Source organism: Astyanax mexicanus, chromosome 25, assembly GCF_023375975.1.
Source record: "Astyanax mexicanus isolate ESR-SI-001 chromosome 25, AstMex3_surface, whole genome shotgun sequence".
NCBI classification, from domain to species: domain Eukaryota; kingdom Metazoa; phylum Chordata; class Actinopteri; order Characiformes; family Acestrorhamphidae; genus Astyanax; species Astyanax mexicanus.
In genome coordinates, this window is record NC_064432.1 from 17,301,977 (window position 1) to 17,317,834 (window position 15,858).

The window sequence follows — 15,858 nt, forward strand, 5'->3', positions numbered from 1 at the left end:
AATATTTCAAATCACATTTCACTGCTCAATGCTCTTCTGCCCAAATACAAACATCAATCCTTTGCCTGACGTAAACAGATTTTGTTCCTCCTCCCCAACGTGAGAAAATTGAATATTGATCTGCGTTCTGCAAGACTTCCTCGCGCCCTTCAACTCCGCACCATAAAAAGAGTTATCTCTGACTTTCCCAGAAAATTAAGCAGCACTGGTATCTCTCATGCACACCTGGAGTAGAAAGTGAATGATCAATCTCCAGGAAAGAACCTGCCGTGAAAATTGTTTCCTCAGCTAGAAATGTTAAAGCAAAGACAAGGGGGGTCATCTTCTTGTACCCTGCATGGAAGGTCACAGTTCCACGACTTCCAAAATATGCTAAACTAAATGGTTATCAATGAATTCACATTAATTATATATATGCAATATAATAATTAATAACTGAGTAATGAACATAGGGTTTTAGGGTTTAAGAAACTTTTTTGAATCTGGCCCCAGAAATCAGAAGAGATTAATGCCTCAGACTTTTGATATAAAACAGAGACAGGGGTCTATGATATATATTTTAATATAAAACATAATAATGGCAGAGACAGGGGCTAAAAGGAAAACAGTAGGAACTATGAACAGCTGCAAACAAACACATCTCACAACTACATTCTGTGCATTTATAGAGCATGTGAAATATAGGGCTGGTCCAATGATAACATGCTGACAGCAGGTTTGGACATGTTAATGAGATGGAATGAGATGCATGCCATGCAGTCTAAAAGCAGATGGTGTAAATGTATCCAATACAACTATGAAAACACTGCCAGTGGTGGATAAGGTACCCAAATCATGTTAACCCAGTGAGGCACGGTGGTCATACACTATAAAACACACTGATAAAAGCTCACCGTGAGTAGATTGAGTAGATCAGTGTTGGCTTCTGTGTTGGGTGGTGTGGTCTGTACGAGTGCCAGCTCCTGCAGGATGGCATAAAGCTGCTGGGTCTTGGCTAAGTTAACCCTTGTCTTCTCCGGGTTAGTCCAGTCTGGCAGGGCCACGTGAACTGCAATCAAGTCCTTCAGGTGGACGCCCAAGATGGGGAACCTGAACCCAGAACAGTCTGCAAACCGGCGCCGGTACTGACTGTAGTTTCCACACGAGGTGACCAGTTCTATTAGACTGTTGAAAATCTGAAGGCGGGTAAAAGGGTAGAGGCTATTATACATTAGATTTTACACAGATAAATACAGGATTAAGTATTTTTGCCATCTTTAACTATATATTCAGATACTAAGTATATATTCATATTAAAATACAGGGTGGCAGGTAAACCTAAAAATATGTACAGATGTAAATGCAGTAATGCACAGCTTTCATTGCAGTCTGTGTTCTTGGGTGGCTTATATTACGCTATCAGAAATGAAGAGTATCGTACAGATAAGGTATAACTGAGTACCTCAAATGTGTCAAAAATTGCACTACCGTTATTAATTGCAATGGAATATGATACATTTCTTCTGGCGTCCACACACTCACCAGCCATCTGAGTGTTTTAATTAATATAGCGCAGAAATATGAATCTGACATTTTCTAAATCTTTATAGTCTGTCCTTTCAAATATACCCTTTTAATTGCAAGCTCATATATGACTCAAATCTGAAATTAATGTTCAAAGCTATAAAGAACGGTAGAGACTTGCATCACACCCCAAGATCTGATTCATTGCCCCAATGAAATAGGAAAAGGCTGCATTTAAAGTCATTCTTCAATTATACAATGAAGTCTTTAGTGATTTCCACTGACGGTAAGGGTGTGCTATATCTTTCTTAATAAATATGACTATATTTTAGGTCATTTTTGTGATATATTCTAACAATAAAATAAATGTAACTACCACATAACTTAAGTGAAGAATATTTAGAGCATGCATATGCAACTACAAATATACGTACATAAAAACATGGCATGGTGTACCCCTTATTGACCAACATACATATTCGCCAATTATGGATAAAAGGCCGTCATAGCAATAAAATCAGAAACATTGAATTTGGTGCACTGACGAGTTTTTGTGGTGGGTACCTTGTTGGTGTCGTTGCTGATGTGGGTCTGTGTGTCTTTTAGCCTGGAGATGGAACTGTTGCTGAGGCCTCCAACCACCGCCATTAGTGTGTTAAAGTTCTGCAGCTGTAGCAGTTTCTATAGACAGAAAGACAAACAGAAAGACACACAGTTTAAAAGATGTTTTACTAAAAAACGCTGAAATAGCGAATTTAAACAAAGATATTAACATTTTATGAGCTTTTAGTAATTATAATAATCCGCTGAATAAAAATATAGTGAATAAATTGGATAAAATAGTCTTTAACATATTTAAGTGTAACCCTGATCAAATGCTGGTGTCAGTGGCATTTAGTTCTGGTTCCCTGGATTATTATAGCATCTTGGTACTTTATTTTCTGCAGCAAAAGTATCACAATCAAGCTTTCATGCACCACATGTAGCTAAGGCAACCACCACAAGTTCAGAATTATACACTTCTCAAACAAGCATGTTGCTATAAATGAAATGAAACAAGAGTTTTCAATGCTGCATTGTTACAAAACGAGCTAAGCACAGAAAACCACTCAACATCTCAACTTTCTGACATGGTGCAATGCTCCAGGTGGTTGCTTGTCCCTATTACTACAGGCAGTACACAATTGTACGTGTTTTCTGCCACAAATAGGTTAAATGTGTGGGTTAAATCCACTGTATAATGGATGTATGGGTATAAAAATGTATATTTTACTTTGCCAGTAGTTTTCCCTTTTTGGGTTTCTGCAAGACTTGAAAAAGGTGTTTCCTTGCAAGTACGGCTGTTTCAAATCATCTCAGAGTGTACATATTTGGTTCGGACAAAAACATGCATAGGTTATGACATCAACATTTTCACAATTGAAACTGTTTTTTATAAAATCTTCACTGTGGAGAGCATTTTCAAGAAGTCCAGATATGTGTGAATAGAGCCTTATAAGGACTGAGATTTAGGCTTTGACTGGGCCATTCCAGAACTTTCCATTCCTTTCTCATGAGCCATACCTTGGTGGATTTACTGGAATGTTTGGGTCATTGTCATGTTTCACGGCCCACCTCCATTTTAGCTTCAGTGACTTCGCCCTTTCCGATTTGCATGACATTGTGAGTGTCCAGCATAACCACGCTAAGGAACTGACCGATTCTGAGTATACTTTAACACTTATAGCTCCTACTCAAAAACTAGTTGGCAGTTGTAATTACACAATTGGGACGCATCCCTGGTCTTTGTCTAGGTGTTCTCTGGCTAACTTCAGTCTCGTCCTGATGATTATTCAAAGCGGATACTCTAAGAGACAGCAACGAACATGGTTAAAGAAAAAAACAAGTTGCATCTTCCTAAGATTACGATAATTACAGTTTAGAGCTGGTGGGATGGATGGATGAGGCTAAAGAGGATGAGTGTAAGGCCGGAGGGAGGAAAACAGACGTAGTTCAGATGAAAGAGGAGTTCACAGAAAGAAATGACTCATGGGGAAAAGAAGCAGGATGAAACTGGATAAAATAGATTAGGAAGATTTAGACTGAGCAGAGAAATAGACAGAGAGGGAGAGAGAGAGAGGGAAAAAGACAGAGACTTAGAGCCTAAATGTGGATATGGAGGTATTAGCCTGGCGGTTGGGGGGGTGGGATGATGCAGAGGAAGGAAGATCTGGCAAAAACAGATAAATGTAAAAAATTAAAGCTCATGCAGAGCACACTGATCATCTGCATCCCTTCATAACCACAACTTACACATCTTATGGGTGGTGGCTGCTTCCAGCATGATGGTGCACAATGCCACAATGTAAATATACCATAATTATTAGCAAAAACATAATGACCACCTAGCAATTATCTGGGATACCTCAGTAACCACCTTACACCACCACCTAGCAAACACCTAACAGCAGCACCTAGCAACCATCCAGGATATCACAGTACACACCTAGGAGCACCACGACACCACCTAGCAACACCTTATCAAGCTCCCAGGAACCATCATCTAGTTCATCATTCACCCAGAGTACCCTGTTCATCTGCATTCCTTAATGGCCATAGTTTGCCCATCTTCACAAAGCAATGTGAAGCGATTTCACAAAGCAAAACTCTTTTCAAAAAGGTTAATGACCTGAGAATCAGTTCACTGCACCTCAGTGTCCTTCCCAGACACCAGACCTGAATCCAATTGAACACCTTTGGGATGTGGTAGAATGAGAGATTCACAGTGAGAAATTGCTCTTGCAAAATCTAAATTAAAGCAATAATTTAAACATAGACCAGAATATGAGACGCATGCCTCCAATATCTTGTGAAATTTCATAAAATCTTGGATGGCTTTGTATTAGTACAGTGTTTCTATTACAGTGCTAGGTGAGAGTATATACGGTATAATTCACTGTATAAGCGCAAACATATTTGTAGAATTAGCTTCTGAACACAATTTCTATGGCAAAACACTCCTATATAAATGCTTTGAAATGTGCAAATGTGTCTAATCAAAACTTCTAAACTTCTCTACAAGTCATGTTTTTGGGCTACAGTCACCAATTTCCACACAAGCATGGAACCAATAGTGTAGGTTTATGCTTTGTTGCTTTTTGAACTTCAACTTTTCGTAATATTATCATTTTTGTATGGAAGAATCATCAGAAATGCTGTACCAATGGGCAGTCACAAACTGGCTAAAAGAACTAAGCATAGTGTCTGTTAATGGATGTGCTTTTGAGCCATCCAGCTTTTTAGGGTAAAGTTTTGGCACTACACATTATTGCCAGAAGTTCAGTACAGTCAAACAGCTCTATTAGTCAAAATTATTTACATTCTACCACTGAGCCAAATGTGACTCTAACATTTAGGAAAAAGTTTTACAATAAACAGAACCATACCTCGACAACCACTGTAGGTCAATCCTAGCAAGCCCTTCAGATATCGTAGAAGCCATTTAGGAACACAGCAGAACCCAAATGGTATATCAATCATACAAATCAGTTTTTAACATCAGAGCAACCACCTAGCAAAACCACAGTGACTATCAGCAGCAAAGTTTTACCATCCATTAAGGAACCATTCCATTCATTACCTGTCCAGTTCATAGCTATAAATCACACTATTCATGTTTAATCCCCTCTGTTTTGTATCAGTTCTGTCTGAGTACAGTCATTATTTACACTTATTACTTATATTTTTCCCAAACATAGATTTGAGTGTTTGCTTGTAACAAGAATCAGCTGCTACAATTTGAAATGACCACAACACAGTTTACTGTACTCAAAAATCAATTGAATAATGTTTGAATAATGATTATCTTGTAAATGGATGTAATGTACCTCAGATTTTTAGAAAGTATTTGACATGAGGACCTGAGCCACTTTAACAAGGGTCAAATTGCCCTGCCAAAGCTTAGGGAGTTTCTTTATCTCTATAAAAACTAGCCAGAGGAAGCACAAACTACGAACCAGTTAAGGTATTTAACGTCCGAGGCCACCTTCTATCTCAATGCTCCATTAAAATCATATATATTGTCACAAAAACAGTTTGTATCTCCAAAATGGCAGCTTTATAGGGGAACGAAAACCTTCGTACTTTGAAATGGAAGTCAGTGTAAAAATATTTTATGCCAAGTAATTTTGGATCATTTCTAGTAGTGCATTCATGATGCAATTTTACAATACAATGAGCAAATGTCAGATTCACATTATGTCAAAAAGTAAAAAACAGTGCTATGTGCTAACCAGTGAAACCTAAAAAAAATTATCCTAAAACCTGTTAATTGGTGGTAAAATCACTGAGACACATACTTCAAAGATGAATATTACTTATGTAATTATATAAGTCATTAAAAAGAACAATTGTGCAATAAACTATTTTTGTCTGCCAAGAAACTACCACTGTTGCCAAGCAACTATTAACTGCTGAATAAAAAAGAAAACTCTGCTGTACAGTATATTGCAGTAATTAAATTAAGTATATTTTTAAGTATAATAATGAGGACGTAATAGCGTGGCATTGTTTAAAACACTTTCACCTTGAAAATTGTTTTCGCATGTCAAATTTCCACTGGAACTATTGCTAATTTCCATTACATGGTCTGTGATTTACCCTTCCTGGAGAAGAAGCTCAGACGCCTCCCTGCTCCCTAGGAAGTGCGCCATGTACTGTAGGTATTAAAATAGCACTTCCGATTTCCAAAACAGTGCACAACATATCTAACTAAGAGTCAAGAGAGGTGAGATTCAGGTTTCTGTAGCACTAATTGGATGTACTGTTTAGGGAGTGGGGAAGTATTTGAGATTTGAGGTTCTAATCATACATTGTAGATGATTAAAGATGATTAAAGCGTATATGGCCGGCAATTTTATTTGAAATTACCATTGTGCTTCTCTCAGTCCACTCATGTGCCCCCTCTCAATGTCTGTCAACTGGGCAAAAATGTGCATTGTAGGGGCAGGTCTAAGCAGTCAAAAATATTTCACTAAGGGGTAGACTACCAGAAATTATCTAATCATTTACATATTTGTCTGAGACATAATTGCATGTCAAGTTTTGTAGGAATCCAGGGTATATTACATCCATCTCTCTGTATAGTTCAGATAAAAATCTAATGTTTTAATATGTGGTGTCATATACTAATATACTATATTCACTCATTATTTAAACATGGAGCTGTGTAAAAACACTTGTAAAAGAGCCTTTTCCCACATACTTTCCTATACAGTTCCCAAAAAAGCCACACTCACACAAAATACAGTACTAAAATGGTTAGGATCTGTCAGAGGCTGCATTGTTTCATTGTTTCAGAGGCTGTATGGAATGTGCTAGTCAGCATATGAAAGCCACAGTAAGTCTTTGTGAATGAGGCTCTATGGGAGACATCCTCTGCCCTTCAACCCACATACAGACTGCAAAAATCAATCCAGCCCCAGCTGCTGCACCACAAACACCAGACACGCATTTTATAATGGACAAAAATCATCCTCAATGAATCTAGCACTCAAAAAAAAAAGCACTCAATACGACTGAGAGTAAAGTGGCTAATAACATGAGAGGGCTTCAGTGACAGAGCCTATTAATGTTACTGTGTTATTAGTGTCTCATAAAAACCAGCCAGGGAACCTGAGAGAGTGAGACAGAGAGAGAGAGAGACTGAGGGGGAAGAGAAAACACCCAGTAGGTGGTTTTTGGAGAGGGGATGAGTTCTCTTAGGAAGGAGGAGGGAAGAACGTGGGATCAGGAAGAAGCCTAGCAGGGGGTGACAGTGGCCTGTGGTGCTACTACTACAGGACGCCCCATGGGCCTTAAAAAACACATAGAGAACATCAATATTTCAACATCTCCAAACCAAGCCTGGAACGAACTACACATTTAACTCTTACAAAAAAATAATGTACAGGACCCTCGGGAAAGCAGGTCTGGGGCAGCTCCGTCTCAGCTGGACGCAGGTGCTACACCTGTGCCCCGGCTGTGAGACGTGAACTTCTCCCCGGGCTCCTGACTGGGTTGCTACTCTTGAGTCCACTGGGAGGAAAAGGGGAGGGAGGACTCACAGCATGAGGAGCAAATAAATAAATGATGACTTTACAGGCTGTGTTTTAGAGCTTGTTCAATATGACACTTTATTATATCAATACTGATTTAATTCAAGCTGCTAAAATTTGTGATATAAATAAATATGGCTAAAAATAGCCAGATGTACAGGCAGATGTACAATTAAGATACAACGTATTGCTAATTAATACCAATTTTTTATACTTTGAAAAATTGTTTAATATTTATGACACCTATAAACCAGATGTTTTCAAATAAAACTGACCTGTGCAACCCGTATGAAGTGAGTTACGACAGCGGCTCGCTGCTGGGCTGTAGGCTTGCTGAGCACCATTAGCTGGATCCACTGGGAGACGCTGTTGAAGAGTGTGATGAAACGCTCCAGGATGGGGTTATCCACTGTACAGCCATGTCTGACGAAGCTGTGGTAGTCCTGGAACTGCAGTTACATATGGGACAAGAAAGACCAAGTTTAGACTAGATGCAAACCAGCTCACATAAAATGTGTGCCATAACTAAGGTTTATATCACAAGGTTATAAGAACAATTCTCACATAACGTTCTCAGCTAGACAAATACCAACACTAACATTCTCAAAACAAAAAATGAAAACATGAAAACAAGTGACGTTGCAGCAACATTACCAGAAAAGTGTAAAATGTTAAATAAAAACATTCCAAGAACTTCCATAAAACTTAACAGATTTAATATTCTATAAACGCTAACTATAATTTGCACAGGGTGTATTGAAGAAGCCTTAATTACACAGATTTGCTAGTGCAGGCATTGCCGGCACAGAACAGAGAAGAAAAAAATAAAACACTTTAATGGAGAGCATAAACACACCAGTATCTTGCAGAAGGACTTATACTCCAGGTATGTAAGATGTTCGGCCAGTTCTGAGGCATCCAGATGTTCAAAGAGAAGAGACATTTTTCTTTTCTTCGATACAGATGGAATACGCTGGGTCACCTGACGCTTCCACTTATAAGAGGGTCTATAAGGGACAGAAAACTTCATAAAAAATAAACACTGTAACTCAAAGAATAACTACTGGATTCAGATCCTTCATAGAGCTGAAATCTACTGCATGTTCAAATGTTTGTGGACACCCTTCTCATGAATGCATTCAGCTACAGGGGTTGGACAATGAAACTGAAACACCTGGTTTTAGACCACAATAATTTATTGTGGTGACGGACAGTTCTGGTGGAAACAGGAGAGTTGAGGTGCACATTGAATTCTGCGTGATTTGATCAGCCGTGGTTTTATGTTTTTTGGATACAATCCGGGTTAGCACCCGAACATCCCTTTCAGACAGCTTCCTCTTGCGTCCACAGTTAATCCTGTTGGATGTGTTTCTTCCTTCTTGCTGGTATGCTGACATTACCCTGAATACCGTGGCTCTTGATACATCACAAGACTTGCTTTCTTGCTCACAGATGCGCCAGCAAGACGTGCACCAACAATTTGTCCTCTTTTGAACTCTGGAATGTTGTGTGCATTGCAATATTTGAACAAAACTGTGCTCTTACCCTGCTAATTGAACCTGCACACTCTGCTCTTACTGGTGCAATGTGCAATTAATAAAAAATTGGCCACCAGGCTGCTCCAATTTAGCCATAAAACCTCCCACACTAAAATGACAGGTGTTTCAGTTTCATTGTCCAACCCCTGTACTCTCTAAAATGCTGATCCAATGTTTGGTAGAGCACATTCTGAGCCACTGTATGTAACTGAAGAAGGCTTTGAACTGAATTCAATCTGGGGATTGAATGGACAATCTGGAGGAAAAAAAAACTGATATATTGTGAAACACACTTTTTTGGAAATGTATTTGTTAGTGTGACTGTTAAATCATAAACATCGTTCGTCTTTAGTCATTAGTGTGCAGCCATTATGTTATTAAACAGACAATACATTACTTGTTATGCAGTGTAGCTTAATTATAACACTTTCCTTTTTTAGAGACTACATTTTGAGCTCACATTTTAATATGGAAAATAGAAAGATATTTGTTTGAATCCCATTATGTAAATAACTGTGCTTTTTAAAGATGTAAATTTGTATAGGCAAATGGTGCATGTGTGCACTTACACACTCTCTACGTCGATGAGCTGACTGTCCCGTTCGTTGCCCTCCGTGTTGAGTTGCTCCCTCAAATCTCTAATCTGTTCAGCCAAAGCAGGATTAAGATTGAATTCTACAGGAAACTCTGCGATCCAGTACCTACAGACAGAGATTTGGGAAAAGATGAGAACAAGAACAGTAGAGGGGGAGAGAAACAGAGAGAGATAGAGAAAGATTATGAGCAAACAGATAGAAAAATGTCTTTGAATGCAGTAATGTGAAACCATTTCTTAAGGCCATAGAGAGATGGGCAGACTGATGATGTGGTTTAAACAGAAGGAGATAAATGTAAGAAAGATAGATCAGTATCTTTATAAGAAGACAGAGCACAAAGACAGAGAAAGGCAGAGGCAGGAAGAGAAAGATAGGAAAAGGAGGCGAGATTTTTTTTAGCAGAACTATCATATAACATGTTTTGAGGGCATGGAGAGAGATTGGTGGAGAGATGAAATGTTTCAAGCAGAGATGGGAGGCAAAAGGCAATACATAAGCAGGAGGAAGGAGAGACAGATGGGCGACAGCATTGGAAGAAATGAAAAATAGACCAAATATAAAAGGAGAAAGGGTGTTGACGGGTTGGCCAAAGAAATTTTGCAGTCTGTTGAACACATTCCTGGGAAACAGTGTTGTAATGTGTGGATAAGCATTATCCTGCTAAAAAATGCCAGTTAGAGCTCTGCCATGAATCTACATTTGTCACTAAGCTGTTAGTGTCCCTCTTATGACTACTAGGGGTGACCGACTGCCATATGTGATGGCACTACAGATTATCACAGAAAAGGGCCTCCGTACACAAACCTGAGTGCTGTCAGAAGCCAAAAAGTACCTGGATTTGTCACCAAACACAATAGGATACGTATTCACAACACCACTGCAAATAAAGACAACGGCTGATGAACGGCCTAGATGGCGGGCAATAATAGTTTGTCTCTCAGTGTGATGAATGGGTGTTTTATTTCCTGTCACTCAGAACGCCATTATTCAAGACCGCTGACATTTCCACAATAATATTGTCAAATGGCTCAAGCACAATGTGAGCACTTACTTGACTAGATGACAGATTCTGCTCCTGAGCTCTGCAGTGCAGGCCTCCTCCTGAGATCTGCCATTTAATTAAGAATCATTAAAGAAGTCTATTCTGTTATATATATATATATATATATATATATATATATATATATATATATATATATATATATATATATATATATATACAATATACTATGTGTCACAAAAGCAAATATTCACTTTGGTGCTGATAACATATCATACTATTTTACTTTGCAATAGTACGTCGTTTTCCAATGTTCTAAGTTCAAAGCATTTCCAATGCTCATATCAATGCTAAGACCTTAGAGACTACTCTAAATGTGAATAATATGTTACGAAGTAACTGATGCTCCCTCCACCAAGTTTAACAGTTTATACTATATTCAACAACCCAGTCTTTATAGTGAACTTTAGTTAACTTAAGCATATAGTCATTTTCAATGTCCTACATAAGTCCGCTGAAAATGTGTTATTAGGTTTATGAATGCTTCCGTTCCGTCTCATTTACTGTTTTTGTGCATATACAGTAAGTGTGTATTACAAAAGGATACTTGAGCAGTAGTTTCTTGGCCAGATCAGTGGAGGGCAGATACCAGGGGTGCATCATTAGAAACATCCTGACTACAGAGGAGTCCTTTAACTTCCCTGTGTCATCTAGAAAAAAGAACACAGACCAGTATAGAAATTATTATAATATTATAAATTAAGTATATATATAATAAAAGGCTTTAAATGACAAAATTATTTGACATTAAGTCAAACCAAATGTCAAAGAAAATACAAGCAGTGCCCTTTTAAATGAAAGGTTAAAAATTAATGGGCTTTGAACAAACTCACCAAAAGCTTGGATGCAGGCGTCCACCAGTTCATCCACCGTGGCTGACTCCATTTGTAACGAATCCATCTCTCCTTTGTTTCTTTCCTTTCACCTTCTTTCTCAGTTCTTTTTATTCTTCCACTCCAAAGTCACCTTTGAGAGCTTGAAAAGAGGAAGAAAACAGAATGAATGGCTTTTCCATAAACATGCATCTTGCTTGTCTTTTGTGTGCAACCAAGAAAACCTGACCTCATGCTTTTAAAGCTGACATAATTACATGTGTCATAATTTAAAAGACTATTACAGTGTAGAACAAATCCAAGCAGGTTCAGAAAGTGATAAAAGGCTAGTTTTAAAGAACCTCTTATGTCCTGATCTCCTTTATAATTCCTATTATTACATTTTCACTATACCTTTTAGGTCTTGAGTTAACTTCTGTATGTTTTTATGTTGCATTTATATAGAGTGCGATATGCAGAAATAAATTACATTAGGTCAAGGCAATGAAGCTGGAGGCTTCAAACTTCCCACACACAGTGAACTTTTAGGTCTGTTTTTCATAGAATGAGAGTAAAATGAAGAAACTGTGCCTTTAATTCAACTAGGCTATTTGTATCACCTGTATATTTAAAGATTTTCTCATGGCATACTCTTTGACTTTTAATTATCTGGATATTTCAAAAGGAACCTAAGTAAACTTCAGCTAGTACAGATAGTTTCAAGTCTAGATTAAAAAAAACACTTATATAGTTTTGGTACTTTTGGAGACTTTTGGTAACTAATGTTAACAATTAGATAAAGTGTCCTGTGCAGGTCCCTAAGTCCGAATCCACAGTGATACTGACCCACACTCATCTGTTAATAGTTGTTTCATCTTTTGTTCTTCCCATTTAGCTGTGCAACCATTCTGGTATCTTATTTATCAGCATTTGTACAGTATAAAAATGTGTGGTCACAATATCTACATTGAATCTCTATTAGCCCGTGTTTTTACCACTTTCCCAAGGTATGCACTTACTCCAGGAACTCTACTACATGTTATCCATATATATTGTGGTTTCCAGTGACAAAATATGAGATCCTCTAAAATATTTGAACCACAAAACACCTACTCAGACTCACGTGGCTCATCTGAAAGTTCTAGCCAAAATCAAACATATGTGTAATCATCCTGTTTTGAATGGAAGTGTTTGAACATGGCTTATATTCTCTTTCAAAACAGCTTGCTGAGATTTTACTATGAACCACCCACCCATGCACTTCCTGCTAAGGATACAAGCCAAAATGATATTGTTTTAGGTGTTCAGTCCATAACAGTTTATGGTCAGCGCATGACATCACATTTCTTTATTGTTATTAGAATGGATTTAAATCTATATTATATATAGATTTATATTGTATATTGGAAATATAATCTTTGTTTATATATAGTACCCGGCTTCCGGGTCTGTGTATTCTCAAACATATTGCCGCTCTTCTACCAAAAAAACAAAATACTATGTATCTCCAGTTTTGTCATATTCTCTACATTGTAAACAAATAAAAAGTTGATCACAAAAAATATATATTCTCTATATTGTGCCAAACTTTCACAATAAATAGACCAATAGAAATGATCAAAAATCATATACAGGCTTTTTACATTGACTTCTGTTACATTGACGGGTTTTTCCTCTCCTGTAAAGTTGCACATTTGGAGATAACAATGAAAATATTACTAAAACTAAATTCCAGTTTCTGCTTGTTTCAGAAGCTTTTGTTGCTGAGTGAGATTTAGGCTGGGTGACTGACTTGGCCCTTTCCAGTTTTTGGCCCTGAAAAACTCATTAGCCAGCTGTCTGGTCAAGGTCAAGTGCAGTGTCTGCATCTTCTGGCTGAACCAGAATGTAATGGTTCTGTCGACCTCAGAAATCATCGTACGGCTGTGACATGAGGAGTGAGGACAAATGAGCCAGTTCCACTGGAAGGCAAATATGCAAACACGAGCTGGCTTGCTTTGGATCATGAGCAGTTCCTTTTTCCTCCACTCGTCTCATTTCTTGTATTACTCTGGGACAGGTTAAGCTTCATTCTATTTGTCTATATGACTTTGTGACAGAACTTTGTGAGATGCTTTCATTTACCAAATTGGCTTTTCGGTTTTTGAAGTTCAACAGTGATTTGCATAACGTGGTAATAATGCATCTATAATACATTACTTGCCACAGCATTGCAACTGAAGAAGCATTTTGGTCCCATAATGAATCATGTTGTGTGAGTGTGAAGAACTTTTAAACTGATGAAGGATCTTTACATTAACATATCATCAACATTAGGGCTGTGAATCTTTGGGAATCCCACAATTCGATTTAGAATCGATTCTTAAGGTCACGATTTTTTTTTTTTTTCGATTCTTTCAAATCGGTTGGATTTCTTTTTCTTCATACTTTTGCGATGCAAGAACAAACACCGTAACTCGACACTACACACCCCTCTGTAGCCTAACAGGGAGAGGCAGTAAGAGCAAAACCTTTCCCTGTCCTGTTGCTGCTGTCTCGCGACACTCACCTACTGTCCCGCAGAGCTCAGCTACTGTCACGCGGAGCTTTTTAACTGTACCACAGAGCTCAGCTAATGTCGCGTGGAGCTTTTTAACTCTACCGTGGAGCTCAGCTAATGTCGCGTGGTTTTTTCAACTGTAACGCGGAGCTCAGCTAATGTTGCGTGGTTTTTTCAACTGTAACGCGGAGTTACGTTTTTTAACTGTCTCGAGGAGTTCATCATCTACTGTCCTGTAGATGGACAGTAGCTGAGCTCCGCAGGACAGTTAAAGAGCTACGCATTAAAGAATACGGAATTGGCACCAACATTGGCACTTACACACTGTATTGACATTGAAAATAGAGAGCCCTGATAACATGAAGCAGTTAATGACATGCAGTGACTTTAGCAAAATATAACCCATAAAAAATATGCTCTATAAATATCTGGATTTATAGCTATATTAACTATTGAATAGTTACGTCAAAGGTAGTATCATTATCGGTCCTTGGATTTAGCAAATCCTTCTAAATCTTTCATCTGTATCAGTATCGCGAGTGAAAAAGTGGTATTGGTGCATTCATAATTTTGGTTTAACGGATATGCTCATTTAGATTTAGCAACAGCGTCAGGTCTCAGATGGCCTCAGCATGTTAAAATCAGAAAAAACCTTTTCCTGCATAGACAGAATAACTGACACAATGTCATGTCATCAACCGTGTCTAGCAATTAAACCGCAATGTGTCATTTCCTGCTGCAGATACACACTCATTATTCAGACTCCTGCACATTGGAGAAACGAGCTAACACACACACACACACACTCTTACACCCTCACACACACTCACACAGGCACATATACAAAATAGGATGTCCTCGACTCCTCGTTGACTTTAATTCTTGTAAGTTGCAGGGCAGGAAACCACAGTTATACCTCCTCACCCCAAAGCAAATTCACAAGAGCAAATCCAAACAAGGGATGCTGATACCTGTACTCAGATTCACCACACACTGCTTCCTGCTTACTAGAGTTCGATCAGCTACACTTCAGTGCTTGCTGCTTACTAACTTGCCACTGTTGGTTTCAGGCAACTCATTTGTCATACAGCTCTGTGTGACAGTTTCAGTCACTAAATATGGTTAGGTGTTTCTCTCACACGCATAAACACACAGAAAGAATCAGCCATTGGTCTTCATTACAGGCACTTTGACAGTCCAACATTACATTAATTAGGCTCTGAAAGCAGTGGCCCTACCTTTTAAGAATGCACATTGTGTGCGCTATTCCAGTAGGACAACGCTCGCCCAAATACTTCAGCTATATATCAAGAGTTAATAATATCCATGGCCATCTGCATTGCCAAACCAATCCCTGATTGAAAATGTAAAAAAAAAGACTGTATGGAATGGATTAATTTATATAGTTGCTGGATAGATAGTGTCAAGTCATACTAAACACACACAAACACACACACACACACACATTCACATACAGTATTTTTTCCCTAGCCACATCTCCCCCTCACACTGCACCAGTCTTTTTATGGCTCTTCTTTGTGTTGTGATGGAGAGAAGGCACTGCAGTAGTGTGCTCTGTGTGTGTGTGTGTGTGTGTAACAAAGCCCCCTTCCCTTACTGTCTCTGTGCTGCAGAGAGGTGGGCGGACACACTCAATTACAGCCCTCAGAATGAGAGAGAGAGGGATAAAAGACAGAAAGTGGAGAGAAAGAGACACAGAGAGAGAGAGTGAGAGA

The 15,858-nt window shown here is 38.4% G+C and overlaps 1 protein-coding gene across 2 annotated transcripts in view; it reads right to left on the bottom strand.

Moving 5' to 3' along the window:
* LOC103046990 (RAS guanyl-releasing protein 2) overlaps positions 1 to 15,858 on the bottom strand; it is a 54,921-nt gene that overhangs the window by 16,046 nt on the left and 23,017 nt on the right. For both annotated transcript variants that reach the window (XM_022681912.2, XM_022681911.2), the window contains exons 2-9: positions 11,605 to 11,746; positions 11,319 to 11,421; positions 10,763 to 10,819; positions 9,685 to 9,816; positions 8,434 to 8,584; positions 7,853 to 8,026; positions 2,068 to 2,184; positions 894 to 1,175 (exon numbers count right to left, since the gene is read on the bottom strand). In XM_022681912.2, the coding sequence (XP_022537633.1) occupies positions 894 to 1,175; positions 2,068 to 2,184; positions 7,853 to 8,026; positions 8,434 to 8,584; positions 9,685 to 9,816; positions 10,763 to 10,819; positions 11,319 to 11,421; positions 11,605 to 11,671 (1,083 nt within the window). In that variant the 5' untranslated portion in view covers positions 11,672 to 11,746. The remainder of the gene's footprint in view (positions 1 to 893; positions 1,176 to 2,067; positions 2,185 to 7,852; positions 8,027 to 8,433; positions 8,585 to 9,684; positions 9,817 to 10,762; positions 10,820 to 11,318; positions 11,422 to 11,604; positions 11,747 to 15,858) is intronic.